Raw genomic sequence first — 25,607 nt, 5'->3', positions numbered from 1 at the left:
TTTTTCCTCTTTTTCTCGCGATACAGCTGACGCACATGTAATGGCCCGGCTAGCCTAGCCATCACACATCACAGGGACTGACAGGAGGCTTAGCTTCGCGGCTAACAAGCTAACTTCTGACAACCGTCTAAACAAATTATACAAAATGGCGGATTCTGGAATAAACATCCAAATTTTTTTAGTTAGTTAGCGTCTTAATATTTAACAAATTCACCATGTTACAGTTTATTACAGACAGAATGAATGAACTGACAAGATACCTGATGTTGTTCTTACCTGGTGTTGTTCTGCTAGCCGTTTGTTGCTAAGCTAACAAGCAACTCCCCTCAGGAAGCAGGCGTCATTTCAAAATACAGGCATGAAGGAGGAATAATAATAATAATAAAAATAATAATAATAATAATAATAATAAAAACAATTGATTCTAACTATTATAATATTTACTATAATGTAAAGCTAAATAACATAATATATATAGCTTTATTTTTGTATAAATATGTATAATACAAGTTTAGGTCCGCAATAAAAATGCACAATAATAATGAAATTTATAATATGCTATAAAATGTCAATGATAATAATAATAATAATAATAATAATAATGATAATAATAATAATAATAATAATAAACGCATACATATATACAGATTTTTACTACTAGTAGTAGTTGTATAAATTTGTACAATAAATATTTATAGAAATTATTTTAAATATTATAATATTTATAACAATTATTGTAGTAGTAATAATAATAATAATAATAAAATTATTTTATTATTTTTAAATTTAAAAAAACAAATGATTCTAACTTTTATAATATATAAGTATTATTTTTAATAAAATTTATTATATTGACAACAACAACAACAACAATAATGATCTATAATAAGATTTAATAATAAATAATAATAAACACATACATATATGCAGATTTATACTAGAAGTAGTAGTTGTATAAATTTGTGCAATAAATAATAATAATAATAATAATAATAATAATAATAATAATAATAATAATAATAATAGTATAGGTGTATAAAAAGTTGCAATTAAGGCTGATTTTTCCTGATTAATGAATGACTCTTGTTGTATTGTTTGCATTGTGTTATTATATAAGTAGAAATAAATCTATCATTTACATATTATCTAAACATTACAGTCCAGTTCACACGAGTAAAAATCCATCAGCTATACCAGAGAATCATCTTTAAAAAAGACTGAAAGTCAAAAATGGAAGAAAGTGACATGTTTGGAGAAGAAAATCTTGGCCGTGTCTATAAATCTGATACATGAGCTGGCTTGCTATGACTAAATACGGCCAAAACATTTTCCACTGGCACAAAGAATGTGCACATCATCACCTTCATCATCATCATCATCATCATCAGATTTCCAGTTGAAATCACTTTCCAGCGAATTTTGCAATCACCATATTTGTCTTTTTTTGCCTCAAAGGCCACATGCCAGGGCTTGATTTTATTGGGGTTGCAGTCAAAATGTGCATGTGGGAGTCTCTTACAATCATGTTGATGAAATCTAGCATCTGTATCATAATGAAGAACTGCAGGCTCCCTGACATATTCATTTAACTTTTTTTTTTTTTAATTTCTACTCAGCGATCCACACACATGGCTAACCCGGGGGCCTCGAACTCAAACTCTGCCACATCAGGGCTCTGAAATGAGGTTAGGATGTTTCTTGGAAAAAGAAGAGCCAACAGACAATTTAACAATTTAAATACATCCTCATCATGATAGATTAAAAACATTAATGCAAGGAAATTGCACCGTCTCGGATCATACGACCCTGCAGCGGATAGTAGTAGTAGTAGTAGTAGTAGTATACTTTATTGTCCTCGAGAGGAAAATTGTTGTGGACTACATGTTGCTGCAGACATACAATAAACAGATAATAATAACAATAAAAACAATGATTAAAAAAAACTCAAAATAAGATCAAGATAAACTCTTGTTAAACAAACACACTGATACAGGTACAAAGAAATTCTTATATCGATTTAACTTACACATTGGGATTCTATATCTTCTACCAGAGGGAAGCAGTTCATACTGTAAATAAATCCTCTCTACCTGATTGAGAACGCATTCCTCATATAAAAGGTTAAAATGTTCGTCATGCCCAGCAATTCTCCATGCTGTCAGTAAAAGATGCATCAGCTTAGATTTAAACTGCTGACAGGTTACCAAACCATACTGAGTGAGGACAGCTGAGATGATCATCAGGGTCTCTGTTCCCTCCATCATAGACGTTTACGCCACACGCTGCATCCGCAAAGCCACCAGTATTGTGGACGACCCCACGCACCACTCACACAAACTCTTCACCCTCCTGCCAGCTGGTAACTCACACACACACACACACACACACATACACACACACACATACACACAACTGAACATCATCCCATCCTCTTTGCAATTTCAGATTCAGACTCTTCAATACTCAGAGACTCTCTCTCTCTCTCTCTCACACACACACACACACACACACACACACACACATACACACACACTCACACACACATACACACAACTGAACATCATCCCATCCTCTTTGCAGTTTCAGATTCAGACTCTTCAATACTCAGAGACTCTCTCTCTCTCACACACATACACACACACATACACACACACTCACACACACACACACACACACAAAACTGAACATCATCCCATCCTCTTTGCATTTTCAGATTCAGACTCTTCAATACTCACAGACTCTCTCTCTCTCTATCACACACACACACACACACACACTCACACACACACACACACACACACTCACACACACATACACACACACACAACTGAACATCATCCCATCCTCTTTGCAATTTCAGATTCAGACTCTTCAATACTCAGAGACTCTCTCTCTCTCTCTCTCTCTCACACACACACACACACACACATACACACATACACACACACAACTGAACATCACTCCATTCTCTTTGCATTTTCAGACTCAGACTCCTCAATACTCAGAGACTCTCTCTCTCTCTCTCTCTCTCTCTCTCTCTCACACACACACACACACACACACACACACTCACACACACACACATACACACACACAACTGAACATCACCCCATCCTCTTTGCAATTTTTGCACATCTCCGTATTCAATTTCTGCTGCTACAAATATTTATAATATACTGTATTGTATATAATCTTTATACTCTCTACCTGACTGCTTTCCTTATCTTCACATTTAAAGTAACTTATATTGTTACTCTTTTGCACTAGTGTCATCATTGCACTGTGCAAATATATTTATGTAAATATATGAAGTCTCCTGTAGCTCTGTGTTTGTCTGATGCAGCACCATGGTCCTGGAGGAGCGTTGTTTCCTTTCACTGTAGCTGTAGAGGGTTGAAATGACATTAAAGCCATTTGACTTGACTTGACTTGGTGTAGAGATTGCAGATGATGATGGGAGAAGGCTTGGAAGACTGCGAGGCAATCCAATCCAAGATTCTACACACAGATCACACTGAATAACACTTTGGATCTTCTAAACTGGAAAACGCTTTGGCACAAGGGCTTACCTGAGTGTTGTAGAACATGAGAGCCTTTTTGTCATGTATTGGATTATGTAAATCTCTGTTATTCTTGCAAAAGTGTTTTTTAGTACAGACTTGTGCTATAGTTTTCTTTCTGTTAGTTCTTTTTCTTTTTTCTTTTTCTTTCTTTATATGTACTACATGATTCTTAAGTCACTGTCTGTATAGTTGCTGTGTTTGTGAGCTGAGTTGTTCTGTTTTGATTTTTTTTTTTAATTGAAATTTAAAATTTTAATTGTTTTTTAATGAATGCATTCCTTTGTTGAATCGCATTTTATTGGCTAGAAGCTGCTACGGTGAGAAACAGGATTAACTCATTGTGCATGTTTCCCTTTTCTGTCCTGGCACTATAATCACAGAGACGTGGAGGTGAGAGCTGATGAAGGTTTCCTGCCGTAAGAGGAAAAGAAAACTAGATTGTTTTCCTTAGCGATATTTTATGATGATGTTATTAACATGGTGAGATTGTATAACCGTAGATTGTGCTTTAAAAATGATCGTGAATACAGTCCTAGTGTTATTTTTTTTGTATTTGGCCTTGAGTTTGACACTCATCCATCCATCTTACTGTACCTCTTATCCTACACAGGGTTGCGGGGAACCTGGAGTCTATCCCAGGGGACTCGGGGCTCAAGGTGGGGGACACACTGGACGGGGTTCCAGTCAATCGCATGCCACAATCACACACTTCCACGCCCATTCACACACTAAGGACAATTTGGAAATGCCGATCAGCCTATAATGCATGTCTTTGGACTGGGGGAGGAAACCGGAGTACTCAGTGGAAACCCCTGAAGCACATAAGCCTCCATGCCTCCAGGTTTAACGTGTGATTTAATTAACGTCCCTAATAACGGTGTCTTAAAAAAATCTTCAGGGAGAAGCAGGAAAAAATCCTGGCCCTGCCACATGCTCATTTAAAACCTTCTATTCTAAAAGAGAGCGCTGCAGGCGAGATATGGATCTGATAAACATTACGACACTTGTCACTGCCTTGACATGTTCAGAGTTTCCTAACAGGCAACGCTAAAGTAATAGCACTGTGTGATTTCAGATGATTTGCTGCTGACTCTGGTTTATGGGAATCAGCTGAGTCAACCGACTAGCATACTAGGATACTATATACTTCCTATATACTATATACTTCCTCAGTTTCCTTCCCTAAATATTAGCATACTTCCATACTAGCATACTTGCATATTTAGTTTAGCGTTACTTCAATTGTAATTCATTTTTATTACAATTAATTTAATTTTTTTAATATTTTTAAAATTGAATCATTAAGTTAAAATATTTACAACACAATTTTGTATAGCTGTTTATTTATTTTTTATTCTATTATTTAATTTTATTACTTCTTTCAGTATATATTATTTGAAAATCTGGTTTAAATCTAATTAAATAAAAATGTAATTTAATTGATTGATTGAATTCTACTTCAAAACTGCATGAACATACCTTTTATTTTTTTTCAAATTAAAAAACGAAAAAATATTTAAAAACTGAAATCCAAACCTGGCAGAAATATATTTTAATATATATAATATATTATTTTAAAATTTGGTATAAACTCCATGTAAAATTTCAATACATTAAAATTTAAGTTAATTACTTGACAGAATTCTACCTCAAAATTTGATCTATATATACATATATATATATATATATATATATACATATATATATATATATATATATATATATATATATATATATATATATATATATATATATATATACATATACACTATATTGCCAAAAGTTTTGGGACATCTGCCTTTACATGCACATGAACTTTAATTCAATTAAATTTTATTTGTATTGCGCTTTTAACAATGGACATTGTCACAAAGCAGCTTTACAGAAATAAATGGATTCACAAAAAAAAACTATATTGTAAATATGTGAATTTATCCCTATTGAGCAAGCCAGAGGCGACGGTGGCAAGGAAAACCTCCCTGAGATGATATGAGGAAGAAACCTTGAGAGGAACCAGGCTCAAAAGGGAACCCATCCTCATCTGGGTGCAATGGATAGTGCGATTATAAATAAATTCCTTCTATTATTGTGTACTATAAGGACAAATAGTGCAACTGTGCAAACAATAAATTCATCACAGTTTTCTCAAGAAGTCCGGTTGGTTAAAATCTATCCGCTGTCCACTGATGGAGTCCTGAGTATGAAGGTGTTCGTGGCAACTGCAGCCCCAAAGCCACTACAGCAATCGCAGTCCCAGGCCATTATAGTACAGCTCCTAATATGCGATCCCCAAGCCATCTCCACAGCCCCCAGGTGGGACTATCCCCAGCAACCGATGAGAACTCCAACCAGAAGTAGGGCATCAGGATGGGTCAGACAGTGAGGAGGAGCAGAAGGGGCATCAGGATGGGTCAGGCAGTGAGGAGGAGCAGAAGGGGCATCAGGATGGGTCAGGCAGTGAGGAGGAGCAGAAGGGGCATCAGGATGGGTCAGGCAGTGAGGAGGAGCAGAAGGGGCATCAGGATGGGTCAGGCAGCGAGGTGGAGCAGAAGTGGTCAGGATCACTGGCATCTCATGAGTAGCATGTGTAGCTCGACAGAGAGAGAGGGAGAGAGAGATGGAGAGAGAGGGAGAGATTATTAGGTAAGCTTTTGTCCTCTAATGGTTAAGGACAATGTACTTTGCGTGCAGAGCGCAAGCAGGGACTCCGGCAGGACTAGCTATGACAGCATAACTAAAAGGGAGAGCCAGAAGCTGACACAGACACGAGGGCACCCCGGGACATAAGGCAGCCAGCCACTCCACCCTCGACAAACCTGAGTGAACGTGTGAGAGAAAGTTTAATGATATCCCATTCTTAATCCGTAGGGTTTAATATGGAGTTGACCCACCTTTGCAGCTATAACAGCTTCAACTCTTCTGGGAAGGCTTTCCACAAGGTTTAGGAGTGTGTTTATGGGAATTTCACCATTCTTCTAGAAGCACATTTGTGAGACACCTGAGGTCTTCCAATCCAACCTTCTCAAACCATGTCTTCATAGAGCTCGCTTTGTGCACAAATGCCATAAATGTAAATGTAAATGAAATCCAAACCTGGCAGAAATACTGTATCGTTCTGTATCATCACCTTACGCTCTTAAAAAATATTGAACCTTTAACCCTGCAGACCCATTTTTTTGAAACCTAAGTACCCTTAATTATCCAATTATAATTTTTAAAAAATAATTTGCAATCATTTATTCACTTAATCATTAATCAAAATCATTAATTAATCATTAAAGCTTCAGTAAGCACTTGACGGTGGATCCAGAGCCTTTCCCAGGAATTCTGGGCAGGAGGCTGGGACGCAAATATATCACAGTATTGGTAATTAACTTCTTTTTAATACCTTGAACTTGTCAAGAATTAAATAATTAAATAAAAAAAAAAGTTTTGGTGCAGCACTTGATGTTTCTGATATGGAAACAGTCTTTTGTTGAAATCTGGAATAAAACATGGGGATGTGCTGTTATGGGAAAATAATCAACTTCCGAATGAATGGCAACAGTGACAACAGTAACGCCGCTTCATCACGTCAACCCCGCTGTTGATTATTTTCCTGAAGCAGCACTGGCCCATGTGGTTTATTTTATTTACTTCAGCGCATTAAATAGTCCTGAATTCCTGAAATTAGTTTTTGCTTTTGCTTTTACTAAGGTCAAATTAAGATCGGCTCTGAATTTATTTATTTATTTATTTATTTTAGAAATTAAGAGTAAAAATGAATCATCAAATTCTCAACATCTTGCTTGCCTGAACACTTCTGCAGTAATCATGACTAATGCTGCTGTGATACTCCTCTAGGGATTAGGAAGTTGGGATTGGATTGGGAAATTGGGAAACGATTCACTGCTGCACGTGTGATTTATGTCATTTATGTGATGTGATGTGTGTGTGTGTGTGTGTGTGTGTGTGTTGGGGTGGTTTCCTACTAACACGAGTGGTTTAAGTTCAAATGAAAATAAATAAAAATGTAATTTAATTAATTGATTGAATTCTATTTCAAAAAACTGGATGTACCTTTTATTTTTTTAAATTAAAACAAAAAATTTTAAAACCTGAAATCCAAACCTGGCAGAAATATATTTTGTATCAATTTTTTAAACTTATTTTAAAACATTTCGTTCTTTTCACCTTTCTTTCAGCTCTTTTCAAAGACTGTGTAAATCTATAGATTTAATTGTCATCTAGTTTTAATCACAATTTGAAATGGCTATTATTTAATCCTATTATTTTAATTTACTATTTTTTTTAATTATATACTATATGTAATAAACACACATATACACACACACACATGTCATAAATCATACTCACAAGTCATAAGTCATAAATCACACACGCAGCAGTGAATCGGACTGTTTCCCAATTTCCTAATCACGCACAGAGATGTCAGCAGAGATAAGAGGAAAAAGAGGAGGAGTTGGAGGAGGAGGAGGAGGAGGAAAGGCAACTCCACCTATTTTGATATGTGTCAGAGCTGACAGATAGACGAGGAACATGAGAGAGCACAAGAGACGATCAGGGAGAAGGAGATAGAGAAACAGATGGAGGAGTGTAGACTGTAGAGATCAGGGAAAATTAGGAAGGACAAACAGCTGACGAATACAAATTAGAGAACGAAGAGAAATATCTCAAGGATAACGTGACTAGTTTTTTTTCCTCTCTGTTTTCTGTCCTTTCCATCCTGCAGAACTCCAGGAACAGGTGAGAGCCTCAGACTTACATTGACTTGTCATGTTTTTGTCTTGTCTAGTAATCAAGATTCCTGCTTTCTTCACAGTTAGTGCTCAAGATAGTTAGTGAAGTTAGCATGCTCTCAAAGAATTTTCATCATTTACGTCACACACAAAGCATTCTCCTGCTGTGTGTGTGTGTGTGTGTGTGTGTGTATGTATGGGGGTGGGCGGGTGTGTGTAAATATAAAATTCTTGCTCAATGTCCAATATCGAAGGCTGGAACCCTGCTTAAGATGTTGCCACATATCTGACTCATGATTGTTTGAACATCTGGCTAGTGCAGGTGACACAGTGCCAAGAATCTGCGCTCTCCTTGTTGCATTGTGCATTTTACAATGGGGAAGTTATAAAAAAAAATCTTTCAAGGATATAATATGGATATGTATCATAAAAAAAATTAAAACCTATAATAGCTCTTCTGTTGTGCGTCTATGGGAACCTTTTTTGGGGGGGTTGTTTTTCCAAACAAAGAGTGTGTGTGTATTAATTTGGTAAGTGTGCAGTACAAACTCCAAATTATTGCTCAACATTCATTTGTTGACTAAGTTATCTTCAGTGAGCGCTTCACGATGGATCTGGAGTCTGTGCCGGGAAAGGAAACCTTAAAGATCTGTATGATTTCCCAACAAAAAATCTCAGCCAGTGTTTTGCTCAAGTCTGGTCTTGTTTGTCTAACCTGGCTCGAAAACCTGTTCTTCTAATTAAAGACAGTTATATGTGCAAACACACACACACACATGCACTGCTTACTCACCCATGAGAACAGACACACCTTCCACAGCTCTGACACCTATAAAAAGTTAAGAAATCCTTCCTCTGACTTTTTCCTCTGTGTATTTTTTATCCTATTACGGTACCTATCTTGGAAAATTCCACCTTAAGCCCTCAAGCCACTGTAGAACTCTGATCTTTCATCATAATCCAGAGGAGCAGAAAACACAGAAGTCTGTTTTCCACAGATGTCTGAGCCGTCTCATCTGGTGACTGGAACAAGAGCAAATCTAAAACACCCGTCTGATTACTCGGGTTAATAGGTGATCAGACAGAAACGCACACAAACCCTGCAAGTCAGAAATCAAATTTAGCATGACTGCATTTTGCCTACAATAAAGAGAGAGGAAATGTTTGAACTGTACATATTTGTGGACAGTCAAAGACGTCTACACCCAAGTCTCACCTGGATACTGTAGATTTATACCTAATTACTGCTGCTGTAATCAATCAGACTCTGAATCATAATGATTCACACTGAGTCTCCCTTCAACACACTCAGTACTGTTTATTCTTTACTCTCCTACACCTGGATACTGTACTGATTTACAATCACACTATAAACACTTTCATACATTTTAAATTCCTCTGAAATACTAATTACTAGCCATTTTTGAAAATGTCACTATCTGACAGTTATTTGCGATGTTCCACTGATTTGCTTGCATTTATAGATGTTGCACAATCATATAGTTCCATAGAGTTATTACTGCACCTAGTGGTAGAAAAATGGGAACTTAAACAAGCGTTAACAGAAATGCATATTAGGGCAGGAATCACACTTCCCTGTATGTAACAGGGTTGCCAGATTGCCCAAAAAGAGCTTATAGCAAATAATCAGAAATAAATCGAAACAAGTGTAGACTGTGTGTGTGTCCGTGATGTACAAAATCCTTTTTTATTGAAAGAACAACAGAATTTGACCCAAAGTGCTTTACAAATCAATCAATCAAACAAATAAGCAATAACAGAATTATATTAGAAAATATAGTAACAATAATAATAATGATTGATAATAGATACCTTTAAATACAGTAAAACAGCATCAATTATTTCCTTATTTCACCCTATTAAAGGATCTATTCCAAAGTTAAAGGGGAAAAAATCTTTCAAAGAAGATTTAAAAGTGGCTATTAAAGAAGCTGGCCTCACATGGGCATGAGACCAGAAAGTGTCTTATAGACATAAAGCAGAGTTTTAAAATCAACCCTGAATTTCACAGGAAGCCAAAGTGCATTTGCTAATACAGGGGTAATGGGATCCCTCTAAAAATTTACTAGATCGTAGCCTACAGTATAGCATAAGTCAAGTTCTGATAGCCTCTCGACTTTTGTTTGTTGTCATTAATTTCACATGTACCACCAAAATCTATGTTCGCAAACCCCTTCTGTAATCCACATTTCTGTAAAGCTGCTTTAGAAATTAAATCAAACATTCCAAATTCAAATTCTTCTATGACGAATTCTTGTCTCTGATTAGTCAGAAGGTGTTGATTAATTTTCTAAAACAGGAGCTCAGACTGCAAAGCAAATAATAATATGTTTATAATAATATGTTTATTATAGGCATTATAGGCAACAATTATGTTTATTAGGCAGTCGGGGCCTAATGGATAGAGAATCGGACTTGTAACCCGAAGGTGAACCTGAAGGTCGTGGGTTTGAGTCTCGGGTCTGGCAGGGATTGTAGGTGGGGGGGGAGTGAATGACCAGCGCTCTCTCCCACCCTCAATACCACGACTGAGGTGAAAAGCTTGTGTGTGCACTTGGATGGGTTAAATGCAGAGCACGAATTCCGAGTATGGGTCATCATACTTGGCCACAAGTCACTTCACTTCAATTCACTTCACGTCACTTAATTTATATATAAGGCATTTCCAGAGCTTGAGGATACTTTACAATAGTGACACAGCAATACATAAACAATGAACAGTCATGGACAAACATACAAAAATGAAAAACAATAATGTGAGCTGAGCGCTTGGTATTTATAAGAATTCTAGCAGCAGAATTTTGAATATGTTGTATCCTAGCAATAGAGTTAGCTGGTAAACCAATGAAGAGGGTATTGCAATAATAAACAAAGATATAAATGCATGAACTAGTGTTTCGGCATCTTTGAGACTAACAAAAGGACGAAGGTGAGCAATGCAACAAAGGAGAAAAGAATGAAATTTTAGAGACAGAGTTAATATGAGCTTCAAAAGTGATGGAGGGATCAATGATGACTAAATTTTTTACAGCACTGGATGGTTTAATGAGAGGGCCATCAATATCACAGCTAAAGTCACAAAGAGTATCTTTAGGAAGTGATAGTGTTCCAATAATAAGGATCTCAGTTTTATCCATATTCAGTTTTAGGAAGTAGGAGTTAATCCATCTTTTTATTTTGTTTACACATGCTAATAGTGGACCGGTCTGGAGAGCAGCAAGTTGACCCAAAGGCTATATATACATATATATATATATATATATATATATATATATATATATATACATATATATATATATATGTATGTATATATTGCCTTTGGGTCAACTTGCTGCTCTCCAGACCGGTCCACTATTAGCATGTGTAATATATATATAGTGGAGGTCCAAGAACCGCTCCCTGAGGGACACCTGATTTCAAACAGTAAGCGAAGAATAGAAGTAAGCCATGACAGACAGTCAGTATGAAAGCAGAACTAATATTAAGTAACAAAAGAATAGAAAGAGAACCAGAGTCACCACAGAGTAGTACATCACTGACAACCCTGACTTTCAGTATTAAGGATTGGACAAAAGCCAAACTGAAAGGGGTCAAGGAGATTATTTTGAGCAAGGAAAGATTGTAGCTGGGAGGCAACAATACTTTCCAGTATTTTGGAAATGAACAGTAATTTAGAGTTAGGGCAAAAATTAGAAAGAATAGTACAGTCTAAGTTAGGTTTTGTAAGGACTGGAGTTACTGCTGCAGTTTTAAGTGGGAAAGGGAGAAAAGCAGAAGCTAGAGATCTGTTTATGAGACGTGAGATAGGTGCAGAGATGACAGAATGACAGAGTTTCAGAAGAAATGTAGGGTGCAGGATCAAGTGGGCAAGATGAAGAATTGGATTTCAGTGTTAAGTCACTGATAAATTTCAGTTGTTTCTGTGGTAACAGCTAATTCACCATCTTTAAATGGTACACAATTTTGAGAGGAAAAAGTGTTGATCTTTACTAAAGAATTTAAAAATATTTTAAAACTATTACAGTCTTTTTGTTATGAGCTGCCTTTCCAAGAAAATGTTCAAGATATGACTGATGTGAATTTGATTTTAATCAAAGTGCTTCAGAGCTACTTCAACACTTACGCTAATACAGGACACTGAATTTGATAAAAATTCAAAGTGAAAGTGTTTGTCAAACATGCTACATGTTTCTAAGCCACATTCCTGAAACATAAACTGTCACTGTCACAACCTGCATGACTTTTATATCAGGTTTGCAGACAAAGATTTTGCAATGTTACATAACTGCAAGTTAAGTAACATCAATCTCTAATGTTATATATCTAAAAATAAATTGTTGCTACATTGCATAGTGGCTCGGAAATAAATACTTAATAAGGTGCAACTTACGAGTAAGTAACACTAGGTATATACTTTGCAAGTTGAATTTATCAGTACATAATAACTAATGCGATAAATATCAGGTTCATATACCACTGAATGATTAAAAAGTAACATAATATCCATATTTGACAAAAAGGTGTCTGTGATTTCAGGAAACAAATATGTAACAATACTCAAAACAATATACAATATAATGTCTACAATAATCTACATTCATGTAATGTTCGAATATGGTCACATAATCAAATTCGTATGTGGAGAGCCTGTGAGATCTGCACCTGAAGTCCTATAGTCTGATAGCTCCAGACTGCAACCACAAACAAGCGTTATACATTGTACAGTCACACGATCACTTTATAACAGTTAAAAAGAGGTCTTAAGTAGCTTTCAAACAACATCAAAGGCTGTGGAAGGACGGCATTTTAGCCGACTTTGGAGCTCTATTTCTGCTACAGAGCTGGTTATATTTCAGTCGATCATCTTCAAAGTCCCCTTTTGTTTATTCAATCAAAATTTTGGAAAGAATTTATAAACGTATTTATTTATTTATTTTTAAGATAAGGTGAACCTGTATTATATATTGTTTACATTATAAAACCTAAAAAGAATCTTTTCAGTCATAAGTTTTCTTTGCTTGAACAAATTTTGTTCAAAATATTCTGAGAATCGAATCAAATTGAAATTGTGAAGCCAGTGTCGTGAATCAAATCGAATCATGACCGTAGTTTGTTGTTACACCCTTACTTAGACTAAGACTATTTTCAAGCTTCAAATTAGTAATTGATTTAATAATCGGAATAGGTTTCATGTAATCTTGTAATATGAATAGCTAGATATATCTAACGATATTCAAGATAGTTTCACTTGCTAAGTGTGCTAAGATCATGTTTCACAGTGGTTGAGCAGGAAGTTACTACTTTTTTTTTCCAATTAAACACTACGTAGTTGCTGTACTGTTAAATAAACAATGCTGCTAATATTTTAATGACTAATGGTAGAGCCTCCTTGTGTACCTGATAATGACTGATGATAATAACCATTCAAAGTTTTATTATAAGTTCCTCAACCATTAACTCATATACAATAGACTAATGTGTATGTGTGTGTGTGTGTGTGTGTGTGTATGCACTCATGCATGTTTCAAACACAAGGACTGTGTGTTCTCCAGACACCGGTGTTGACTCATTTCCTAACCACACTCTACACAAACTTTCGCTCTGCCTCTTTCATCTTCCGTGAGAACTGTTTTTTTCCCCCTCTTCTACCAGACCAGTCCATTTTTTTAATCTCAGCTGTATTTTTTTTCCTCTACCACATATGGCTTCGGTCTGCTTTTTATCTCTCACATGTTCCGCATTTGCTACATTATGGCTTTTGGCCACATCTGGTTGAGATAATCTTGTAGATGCACCCATTAGATTGTTTTATTATGACAGAGTGTTTTAAACGGGCACATTTGTACTCCAAAAAGTAAATCAATCTCATAATTGACCTGCTGTTTTGGAAGCACTTATCGTCTTTGCCGATAGCGGCACTTGAAGGCTAATGGATTTTTTAATGGCTGATATTACAAAGATAAACAAACAGTAGCACTTTATTTTACAGCAATAGTCATATTTAATAGGTATATAATTAAACTTAATCACTGATGCATGCACTGAGTCTTGGATATTCAAGTACACGAAGCTTTTTTGGATTTTTTTTCCCTAATTTAATCAAAAGCCAGCTCTCCCGTTACACGACAGCAAGGAGGGTGAAGGCTAACACACTTCCTCCGAGACACATGAAGCCAACCAATCACATCTTTTCCGAACTGCTGCTCATGCTGCATCACAGGGCAGCGTGACACACTCGGAGGAAAGTGCTATCTACCCTCTTCCGCATACATGGTTTAACAGGCACCCAAGATTATCGAGTTTTGCAAATTTTTTGATGTGAAAATGAAAAGTTCTATCTCCAGGAGATCATTATCCAGGATGAACACATGGGGTAAACACAACATAGGCATCCTTGACCAATCAAATATCCACGTTCTGTTTACAGTACAGTGCTATAAAATAAACTGCTAGCAAGAGAACCTGAAAAGATTAGCTCACTTTTAAAAGTGAAAAGTGTTTACTTCCCCTGTAGTTATGATTGCTTGGTTTGAAATTTCCTGAGCATTTCACATCAAGCCAGATTTCAGTCAGTGATGTAAGTGTATATGAAACAATAATGTCTCGTAACAGGTTTGTCTCGACAAAAATGTCTCGTAACAGGTTTATTTCTATATTGTGTTGAGTATTTAGAAAGGAAATTTTAGCTATTACCAAAAACAAACAAAAATGTAAAAAAAAAATAAGTTGTGAGTGTATCAACTGGTGTATCTGTGAAACATAACAAACTAAATATCTTGCTGGTATTAATTTTTATTATTGCCGTTGTCATTTTCTTCAGTTTGTCTTAAGGGGTATGCAAACTTTTGCACGCAACCGCATTTTTCTCTCATTTAAATGTGACTGTTATTCCACATATTCCTAAATACATTACAACATATATATCTGCACTGCTGCTATGAGGTTAATGCAGCACTAGCATGCTATACAAGGGAGTGTGTAGCGACCAGTTCAGCATCATCCAACACTTTTAAATGCTTTTCGAATTGTATCAGGTGAGATCAAATACAGAGGTTTATATGCTTTATGACACTATAGGAACATGGACAAAAGGATATCTTTGTGCTAAAAGCTAGTCTTGTAGCGCCAGTCTTGATGGCCATCTGGAAGCCAGAAACAAACACTATTAAAAAAAATGTCTATTTGGGACGATTGAACAAACCATCAAAGAATTTTCAAAAAAGTGCAGTTTTAAAGTGCAGTCTTCACATTAGTCATTCCATGGAAGCTTGCATGAAAGTTGTTGTTTGTGAAAGATTTCCAGATCTTATTTCTGTTCTTGCTTCATTGGTGCATCTGACACAAACAATAACTGCTCTGGACTAGACGTATGGTATGCGTCATAGCGGTCGTGACCTATTTACAATATTTTTCTTGTTATATCACAGAGGCCTGGTTGCTTTGCCACAGTGGTGGCTTTGACCTATTTGGTGGTCTGTATAGTGTTTTTCTGACGTGCCAAAGTAATGTAGGACACGTAAGCTTTGTGGTTTTTGTTTCTTGCTCTAAAAAGAACACTGGCAGTACCAAGTCTTAATGCTGACACTATCTAAGGCAATTCATTAATACTTCATAACTTCAGACCAAATTAGACATTCTCATGCTACATGTTGTAGCTAGCGCTATAGCTAGCTGTGTGTGTTTGTGTATGCTTAAGCTACCAGACTGCAGTGTTGAATGTGAGGATGAGCGCCTCTGGCCCTACCTCGTATACGATGAGGTGTCTCCTTTGCCTCGCTAGACAGCATAATCTTACCACACGTTGAGGTAACTTTCGCTAATTTGCTAATGTTAACTGGCTGGTAGCCTGTTTTCTTTGCTAACGTCAGCTTAGACTAGCATCAATTCCAGTTCCATAAATTAGCTCAAATTCTACACTAGGTCACGGTAAATATTAGTTATTCAAACGATATTTTACTTCTTATTCATTCATTAGCAAGCTACGTAGCACTAATCAGCAGCATTAATCAGCATATGAGCAGCAAACTTAAAGAGATTGAATGACGTTTTCAGGTAAAATGAAGTAGCGTAGCTGCTTTAAAATAAAAATCATCTTCTTACAGTTCGAGTTTGCACATGAAAACACGATATTGCATAATTTCTTCAGTTAAAAACATTGACTTTTTACTTTTTAATACTTGCCTACATTTAAAACTTACACTTTTGTGACTTTCACTTGTGTACATTTGTTGACTGGATACTTCCAACTTTTGGGAATTTTGACACTTTTTCCACATGCTCTTAGAGGTTTTTTGAGTTTTGGAGTGGTCATTAATGGCATTTTGTTTTTGAATATGGCTTGATATTACAATGTACAGTAGACAGTCTTAAAAGCAAGCCATGAGTGACTCCAGAAGGGTTTTTAGATGGATTTATTGGCCCTACAGGAGGCTGGTGGTCTGTGATGATGGCTTTTAGGTAATAAGATGTGGGTTTTAATTGTGATTTAATGGAACTAATGGAATTCTGTGATGCAGCCCGCCTAGAGAGACAGACCTTGCTTGAAGTAAATATTAGAGAAAGACAGACTGCTAACCACTAATCCCTTGCCTGCACCTCGATCAAGTTTACATTAGCTTGTGTTTCTGATTGGCTGGTGATGGTCAAATTCAGTGTCTCAAAGGGATCATATTGCCTGACAAACCATGTTCTAAATCTTATATCACTGTTTTTTTTTTTTTTACAAAAAAAAAAAAACCTGTTAAAAACATATTTTTCACTTTCATTGTTTACCTGATGTTACATTCTTTATGTTACTTTTAGACCATTTTAATATTAGTATAAAATTATTAGTAGTAGTAATTAATAATTAAAATAATTGTACATTTATTATATTTTTCCAAATTTTTGTATTTTAAAAAAATATATATTTATATTTATATAATACATTATTATATTTATGTAAAAAAATTATATATATATAATATTTTGTTGTTGCTTTTTCTATCTTTTTATAGTAATGCAGTTATTTATTGTATTATTGTTATTTGTCAGTTTTACTATTTTGTTTTTCTTTATTTCAGTTTTTTTACTTCACCCTGTAAATTATTATTATTATTATTATTATTATTATTATTGTTATTGTTATTATTATTATATTAGTGCTAGCTGTTGGAGAACTAGCCAATGAGTAGGGTTTAACAATGATTAATCTGTGAAACACATTAACAGCTGTGAGAATTAACATGTTGTCATGTGTTTCTTTTTCCAGATCCTCATCATCTTCATCATCTTCATCATCATCATGGCCTACACGCCCATGCCAGGACTCGGTTCCTCTTCACTCATCTCTGACCCCACGTCCACTGCCTCGTCCTCCAATCTCACTATCCTAAGCAGCATCGGAGGAACCAGAACAGGAGCTCTGATCCTAACCTTCGCCTTCCTCATCGGCGTTCCTGGCAACATCTTCGTCATCTGGAGCATCTTGGCGCGAATGCAACGCCGCTCGGTCACCACCACGCTTATTCTCAACCTGGCCTGCGCTGACGGCATGCTCATGCTGCTCTCGCCGTTCTTCATCATCTACCTCTTCCAGCGGACCTGGATCTTCGGCCTGGCCATGTGCAAGGTCCTGTATTACTTCTGCTGCGCCAACATGTACGCCTCCATCTTCCTGATCACACTGATGAGCCTGCACAGACTGGTGGCCGTGGTGTGTCCGCAGCGTCTCGCCGCCTTCAGCATGCGCAAGACTGTAATCCGGACTCTTTTGATGATCTGGATCCTGGCTTTGGCTCTGGCTGTGCCCGTTTTGGTGTTTAGAGATGTCAAAACCATAAACAGCACAATTGTGTGTGACTGTATACACTCCGAGCACAAATATGTGAGCTAACAAAAATGCATCATCATTTTAAAAAATATAAGAAAAGAAAAAAAAAAAAGAAAATGGAACAGTTTTAATGTCTAACTTAAGTAAAATGTTACATTAGTATGAAATTAAACATGACGTAGCGTGCCGTTATAGGAAAATAATCAGTGATGTGGTGGAGTGCAGTTACTGTAACCACTCTGAAGGCGATTATTTTACTGTAACAGCACATCCTCTTACATCAACGCTGACAACTGATTATTAATTTAAGACAGCATGTCTTTACTTTCAATTTGTTTTATCCATTTATGTTTTATGAAACAAGTTACATTCCGGTTCTCACTTACTTTACAGCAGCTAGATCACGAAAAATAAACATAGTCTGTCATGTGACCAAGAAACCTCACAACTTAAAGTCCTCTGTCCTGAAAACGAACCCGTGTATGAAAATTTACCGACTCTTACAAAACGCTAGAGACTCCTTCCATAAATATTTAATAAACATCTTACCGAAAACTATATCCTCAACGATTACACACGTTTTTAAATCTGTTTATGTGGCACGTCCACATTACCAATCCTTGTGTAAGTTGTTACTATAGAAACAATAACATAAAACATTGGTTAGCTACTTGGAAAAGCTACTCCTTTAGTAAATATTTTATTAAATACTCTTGTTAGGATTTTTGATTCTTTAAAATTTATTTAAGATGTATATTTGGCAACAAAATGCTCTATTATTAGTTCATTAGGAATTGTCCATAATGTGACCTCTTATGCTTCATTTACATTGTGCGACTTATTTTTCTAGAACTTCATGCACCTTTAAGCTTTGCATTTCATTAAGTGAGTGTGCATGTGTGTGTGTGTGTGTGTGTTTAAGGCGGTGATGCAGTACTCTATGGAGACGGTCCTGGGCTTCTTGCTGCCGTACAGCTTGATTCTGGTCAGTTATATACGAGTTCTTCTCAGGATTCGCCGCACACGCTTTCAGAGACGCATTCGCAGCGAGAAACTCATTCTGATCATCGTGGTTACCTTCGCACTCTTTTGGCTGCCGTACCATCTCGTCAACATGCTGCAGGTGTGTGTGTGTGTGTGTGTGTGTGTGTGTGTGTGTTTGGATTCCTCCAAATCCTTTAGATCGGGACCGATTAGAACATAAAAAAATCTTAAACCTAATAAACTAAAACTTGTTCTACATCTCTCTATCCGCAGGTGACTGAAGAGTTGCCTCAGAGCAAAACCAGAAAAATGTAAGCTGCACTTGCATGTAAATACATGTGTTGATTCAATTTAATCTACTTTATCATTCTGTGTTCAATTTTTTTTTTTTCATTTCCGATGAGTTTAGGTTATCTTCCATCCCCCCAAACTGGTCACCAACAAATTCCCACCCAGCTAGTAACCACACATGCTTCCTCTGAGACACAGTGTCACAAATGTAACCCACTCAGAAAACAAGCACTATCTGCCCTCTTTCACATACACAAGCTCACAGACTCCATGGCTAGCCAATCACAGACTGATTGGCTAGTGTCACTGTGATTGACAAGAAAGAGAGAGTATGCCCCTCCCTCCCTCCCTCCCAGAGAGCCCAGCCAAGTTTGCTCTCTAAACATGGATGGTTGTGGCAAATGGTCTGGATTTGACCTCACAATCTCCTGACAAGGAAGCAAACGCTTTTCTGTTGCGCTACTCGGGATCTAATTTATTATTTTAAATCAACAGAAACAGCTTTTACATTTTACATTGTACATGATCGCTTCCTTTTTCTTCCCTTTCTCTAGCACTGATTCCAAAATGAGTAACGACTTGCTCCTAGACAAGTTTGAACAAATTCAATTCATAATGCTCTGTATATTCACTAGAAGAAATATGACAAAATGGATGATCGTATCATCACCATTACAATTCATAGAACAAAAATCTATATATGTATGAAGCTAACAAGCTAAACTTTTCTCCCTCCATCCTCTCAGACGTGAAGTCCGGACGTTGATGAGACCCTTCACCGCTGCAGTGGCCTTCATCAGCAGCTGCATTAACCCCATCCTGTACATGTGTGTAGGAAAGGCGTACATGCGCCGGGCGGGTCTGGGCTTCATGGCTCGTCTCTTCGAGGCCACAGGACGTGATTCAGCATCTCGTAAATCTCAGAACCAGCAGAATGAGATGAGAGAAAACGAAGGATTGCGTGACAAGGAGTCTGAATCCACGATAAGCGCAAGCACCTGCGTTAACGCCAAAGGGGCGAGCATACAAAATGGGAAACAGTGAGGTATGAAACCTCCAGGATAAAAAAAAAGAGGAAAAAAAAGTTTCAAAGCACATCCTATGAGGTCATGAGGAGTTTTATTCTGATATCACAGAGCGACTGGCTGGATCAGGCGAAGACTGCCTCCCAGTGAAAGCTCCTGCTTCGTTGCTTCAGGGTTTCACTGGACCGCTGATCTCTCACAGTTCACTTCTCTGTCCATCAGGTGGCAACAAAAACCTTTCTTTCGCTTGTCACTCAAGTTAAGTGGATCAGCAAAGAGCTGAAATTCCTGATGCTCTGGATAAATGCTGTATTTCAATCCAAAACATCTGATTTCAGCACACTTTGGGATTAAATTTACCTTTTTTTCATTTCACACTACTAGATTTCATCTTTCAATGATTTAGAAAAAAAACTGAACTGCATTACAGCTGAATTACAAACTGTATTCTCACCAGTGGAAAATATGGAATCCCAAAATATCACTAATAGTCACAAAACATACAGGTGAGAGCAAAAGTTTGTGTACCCTTGGGACAAAAAGATGAAGAGAAGACAATTTATAGCACTTAGAAAGAGTGAGTAAAAGTCATCAGTGTAAAATTTCTCAATTTGAAATAAATATTCTCAAACATTATGAATATCAATATAAGTAAGCGGTGGTTAGCAAAGTAAGCAGTGGTTAGTACCTACCAAAAGTGGTCCAAGGAAGGACAACTGGAGAGCCAGAGACAGGGTCATGGGCACCCAAGGCTCATTGATGGGTGTTACCACAGATACCACAGCATAGCTTCAGAGGTCTAGTGGGGTCCATGCCTCGATGAGTCAGAGCTGTTTTTGCTACACAATATTAGGTAGGTGGTTTTAATGTTATGCCTGATCAGTGTATATATACTGGCCACTTTAATAGGAACTTTAATAGGATGAAGATTGTTTGATTGAAAAGATCATCTGGTCTTTTTCCAATCTTCACTTTCCAGTTTCAATGATCCCGTGCCCTCTATAGCCCAGATTCCTGTTCTTGGCTGACAGGACAGTAACCCGATGTGGTCTTTTGCTGTTGTAGGCAATCTGCCTCAAAGTGCGATGTATTGCGATGCTTTTCTGCTCACCGTGGTTGTACAGAGTGATTATTTGTGTTACCATAGACTTCCTGTCAGCTCGAACCAGTCTAGCCATGCTCATCTAATCCACTCTCATCAACGAGGCATTTCAGATCAACAGTTTCTGTGTCATGTAAAGATGCATTGAGCTGCTGTCACATGATTGGCTGATTGGATAATTGCATGAATGCATGAAAGTGGCTGGTGAGTGTTTTTTCCAGGGAGTCACACAATTAAATGAAATCTACATAAAATGTAGATATTCTATATATTCCATATAATATACAGTATTGCTATTTTAGCCAGAGAGAAAAATTTAATTTAATTATTTCTTAATGTCTCTAAACCATCAATAAATATAATAAATTAAATGTAAAATTGTATTACTAATTACTAATTGATTAATAATTTAATGACTAGTTTTATTGTCTACTTTCCCCATTCTCCTCACCACATATAAGGTAATGAGGGGGCGTGGCCAAAATCGTGGGCTGGAAGGAAAAAATTTTTATTAAATGATATATAAAGGAATAACGCCATTTTATTTTATTGAGGATTTGAATGATTAAAACAAAAGAAAATTTATTTTATATAATTTTATAATTTTATTTTGATAATTTAAATTATTTAATTAATTTTGGACTTGTCAGATCATCAGTCTGTTAGTGACAGGTTGTTTTTAGGATTTGATAATAAAAATCTGGGCAAAAAAGTTCTTTCTCGCTCATTCTCGGATTCTCAAGTCTGATTGAGTTTGAGCAGTATGATATAATTGACGTTAGAAAAATGACATTATGAATGATGTTATAAATGATGCTGTAAATGATGATATAAAGTGGACTCAGTGAGAAGAGTGAAATTAGTGACGTTGTTGCTGAAGTACGAAGATTTATGTGTAAAGATTTTTTAATACATTTATTACTGTAAAAATAACAGAATATTTCACTGACTTGTATTTCTATAATGTGTGTGTGTGTGTGTGTGTGTGTGAGCCAATAAAAATGCCGTAAAACTCTAAATGTGTTTTATAAAGAAAAGTGAAAAAAAGAAAAAAGCAGATGTTATGTTTTGCAATTCGTGCGAGTCAGGACAGAACCACGGATGCTCTGATGAGTGAGCAACTGTCCAGGAAGTGAAATATTTCTGCATGTGTGTGCAATACAGGAGAGCTCAAGAGAAGAAGAGAAGAGGAAGTAAATGTACGCTGAGTGCATGAGTTCACAACAGAATTTCAACATACAGAAAGAAGATGCAAATCCTCAGTGTCAGCAGAGAGAGAGAGAGAGAGAGAGAGAGAGAGATTAGATTTTAAAAATACTTTATTAAAGCCATTTTTCTTTCATACAAGTGCTTTACATTATTTTCACTTCTTCATCCAAATCCATTTACAAAAGTTATTTTTCCATAATTTAGAGAGAATAAAACAGCAAAATCCCATACTTTTAAATGTTTCCATTTAATATAATATTTATATTCCATCATTATCCTTGCTTTGACCAAACCCTTGAATACTGACAAACAATCACAGTTGAAAATTCCTTCTATTTTTTTCATTCTATTGAAATAAATGGCCAACTTTGCCTGCCAATTTTTAGCTAACTTAACGCCTGCTATCTGCTTTCTTATCTGGCATACCATGGCTCAACAGCCAGGGAATTCAACATCCCTGACATTACAGAGCCTTGCCTTTTTACCACGTTTCACAGAAAAGGAAGCACTTAAACCACTGTTGATTTTCAGCATACTTTTAATGTCACTATAAAGCACCTTGATCATGGCAATAAAACCAGGGGAGAAACCAAACCCCTGGAGAACATTCCACAGGTCCTGGTGCTCCACCTGATCAAATGCCTTTTCTTGGTCTAAAGAAATTAGACCGTACTTTATAGCCAGTGAAGTAGAGATGTCCAAGTCCATAGTCTTGAATCAATGAAATATTATGCTTAATTGATCTACCAGGAATACAATATGATTGATCACTATGCACAACTTGACCAATTGCTTTTCTTAGTCTATTTGCCAGCGTCTTTGACAGGATTTTACAGTCAGTACACAGCAGACTAACTGGATAGACTCTCCGGTTCTTGACTTCACACAGGTCCCCCTTTTTCAGTAGTAAAGTCAGCACTGCCCTCCTGCAGCTTAAAGGCAGGATCCCTCTGGTCATGCTGTCATTGATCACAGATAACAGATCCTCTCCTAGAGTGGACCAAAATGCCTTATAAAACTCCACTGGAAGACCATCAAGACCTGGAGCTTTTCCATTTGCCATTTCCTGAAGTGCCCCCTCTAGCTCTTGTCGTGTCAGTTGATACTCCATTTGTCTCCTGTGAAACTTGTGTTAATCCGCTGAGGAAATGTTGTTCACCTGACAGGTCGCTGCTGTATTCACATGTGTAGAGTTCTGAAAAGAAATCCGCAGCTCTTTTCCTTAAGTAAATGCGTCAGTTCTTGTCCATCAGCGGTGCAACGAATGACAACGAATGAGCCTCCGCTGACCATTCTTCTTTTCCAAACTGAAGAAGAACTCAGAGGGTGCATCATTTCCGTTATGCACTGATATCTCGATCTAATCAATGCCCCCTGTGCTCTAATCCCCAGTAGATCAACTAGTAAATCTCTTTGTTCTTGAGTGCCTGAATGTGGCCTCGATCTCCTGTGGACTTGCACAAAGCCTGGAGTTCCACAATACGTATCTCTAGATCCCTAATTGATCGACTGATGTCTTTAGTCACATTAAAGATGTACTGATTACAAAATTGCTTAATTTGAACTTTCCTTACACCACTACTGTTGCAAAGAGGTAAATTTTCTTTTCTATCTGCCATGTTTTCCAAAGAAAAAAAAAAACTAAAACAATTTTTTAAAATGCCCATCATTCAACAACATGCTATTAAAATACCAGTATACACTTTTGTGTTTTATTCTGTTTATTTTGTGTTTTATTATACACTTATTGTGTATTATTTATGAAAACATGTCCAATTAACAAAGACTGATCAGAAAAACCTACTGGGTACATGCTAGAAGATTTAAAAATCATGAGAAAACAATAACATCTATCTAGCCTAGCTATAGATATGTAATTATTTCAGTATGCGCCCATGAATATTGCCTTACCTAGCTATGCTTAGCTCGCCACACATCCTCCAAACACACTCAATAACTCAGTCTCAACAATACGTTTCATTAGTTTTCTTGGATGAACATGAGGTTCTAGATTATTTCTATCAATATCATCAACAGTGCCATTAAAGTCTCCCCCCATTATTAAAAAATTTGAGGAGGCACATCCTGCCTTTGTATTCTCTAGCTTTTCTAAAAAATACACATCTCTCTCTTGGTAAGACTGGTGCATAAACATTTAAAAGAACTACATTTATTTTTTTATAATTTGCACTAGCTTTAAGTAGACGACCTTTACAACATCTTCACATGTATAAGAGATTAGTAAAAAATTCTTTGAAAACAGATTCGAATTCTGTGAAAAGTGAATTTTTATGGCTGAATATGATGTTTCCTTGCCATCGTCTCTGCCATTCCACTTCCTTGTCTTCCATGTCTTTGGTAGAATGTGTTTCCTGGACAAAAGCAATCTCAACACCCTTCGCCTCCATAATTTCATAAAACATTTCTCTTTTTTTAATATCTCTTGCACCGTTTAGATTTAAGGATGAAATCCTAAAATGGCCAAGAGAAGAAATGTTGCTAACGGTAAATCAAAGAAATGCTGCTTATTCGTTTGCCATGTCATTGGCATCTTATGCTTTCAATCTTTGAACTATATTTCTGACTCAGTTTCCAGAAGTCCATCCGCTCCCCGCTGTCTCATCAAAGTTTTCGCCGAGTCTATAAATAGTAACCGATTTGGAAAATAGTTGTCTACAATTACATCTCTTTTGGCCTTTGTCGTTGCGAGGAACCTGCGGACCTGCTCTAGACTGTAGCTGTTCTTCCTCTGAGCATCTGGAAGAGACGAATCCTCGGATTCACGCTCACTGTCTGACTCAGATCTTCTACGCAGCTGTCTTATGCAACTGGTTTTGCAAGAGAAAAAAAGAGAGAGAGAGA

The 25,607-nt window shown here is 36.6% G+C and overlaps 2 protein-coding genes across 5 annotated transcripts in view; one reads left to right on the top strand and one right to left on the bottom strand.

The window, feature by feature from the left end:
* Nucleotides 1-343, bottom strand: part of heatr5b (HEAT repeat containing 5B) — a 30,974-nt gene extending 30,631 nt beyond the window's left edge. For 2 of the 3 annotated variants that reach the window (XM_053231009.1, XM_053231011.1), the window contains exon 1: nt 277-343. The gene's annotated coding sequence lies outside the window, so the exon portion shown is untranslated. Of the gene's footprint in view, nt 1-260 lie in introns of all 3 variants that reach the window. The other variant, XM_053231010.1, reaches the window with a different exon arrangement.
* A 7,720-nt stretch (nt 344-8,063) lies between these two features.
* Nucleotides 8,064-22,816, top strand: ltb4r2a (leukotriene B4 receptor 2a). Of its 2 annotated transcripts, none has more exons than XM_053231170.1 (5): nt 8,064-8,309; nt 17,574-18,155; nt 19,057-19,257; nt 19,392-19,429; nt 20,156-22,816. In XM_053231170.1, the coding sequence occupies exons 2-5, from the start codon at nt 17,607-17,609 to the stop codon at nt 20,451-20,453; spliced, it is 1,086 nt and encodes a 361-aa protein (XP_053087145.1). In that variant the 5' UTR covers nt 8,064-8,309; nt 17,574-17,606; the 3' UTR covers nt 20,454-22,816. The 2 variants fall into 2 exon arrangements, with proteins under 2 accessions (XP_053087145.1, XP_026798701.1); XM_026942900.3 differs by having other exon boundaries at nt 8,065-8,309; nt 17,574-18,188; nt 20,156-22,815.
* The last annotated feature ends 2,791 nt before the right edge of the window (nt 22,817-25,607 follow it).

The sequence above is a fragment of the Pangasianodon hypophthalmus genome, chromosome 28, assembly GCF_027358585.1.
Source record: "Pangasianodon hypophthalmus isolate fPanHyp1 chromosome 28, fPanHyp1.pri, whole genome shotgun sequence".
In the NCBI taxonomy this organism is placed as follows: domain Eukaryota; kingdom Metazoa; phylum Chordata; class Actinopteri; order Siluriformes; family Pangasiidae; genus Pangasianodon; species Pangasianodon hypophthalmus.
Note: the sequence above shows the minus strand (reverse complement) of the source record. Positions and strands in the feature narration are given on the sequence as shown.

Excerpts from the sequence above, each read along its gene's own strand:
- ltb4r2a (XM_026942900.3), top strand. The coding sequence starts at position 17,607 with ATGGCCTACACGCCCATGCCAGGACTCGGTTCCTCTTCACTCATCTCT. Across the intron at positions 18,189-19,056 it reads TACACTCCGAGCACAAATAT|GCGGTGATGCAGTACTCTAT; the intron begins GTGAGCTAACAA and ends TGTGTGTTTAAG. Across the intron at positions 19,258-19,391 it reads ATCTCGTCAACATGCTGCAG|GTGACTGAAGAGTTGCCTCA; the intron begins GTGTGTGTGTGT and ends CTCTATCCGCAG.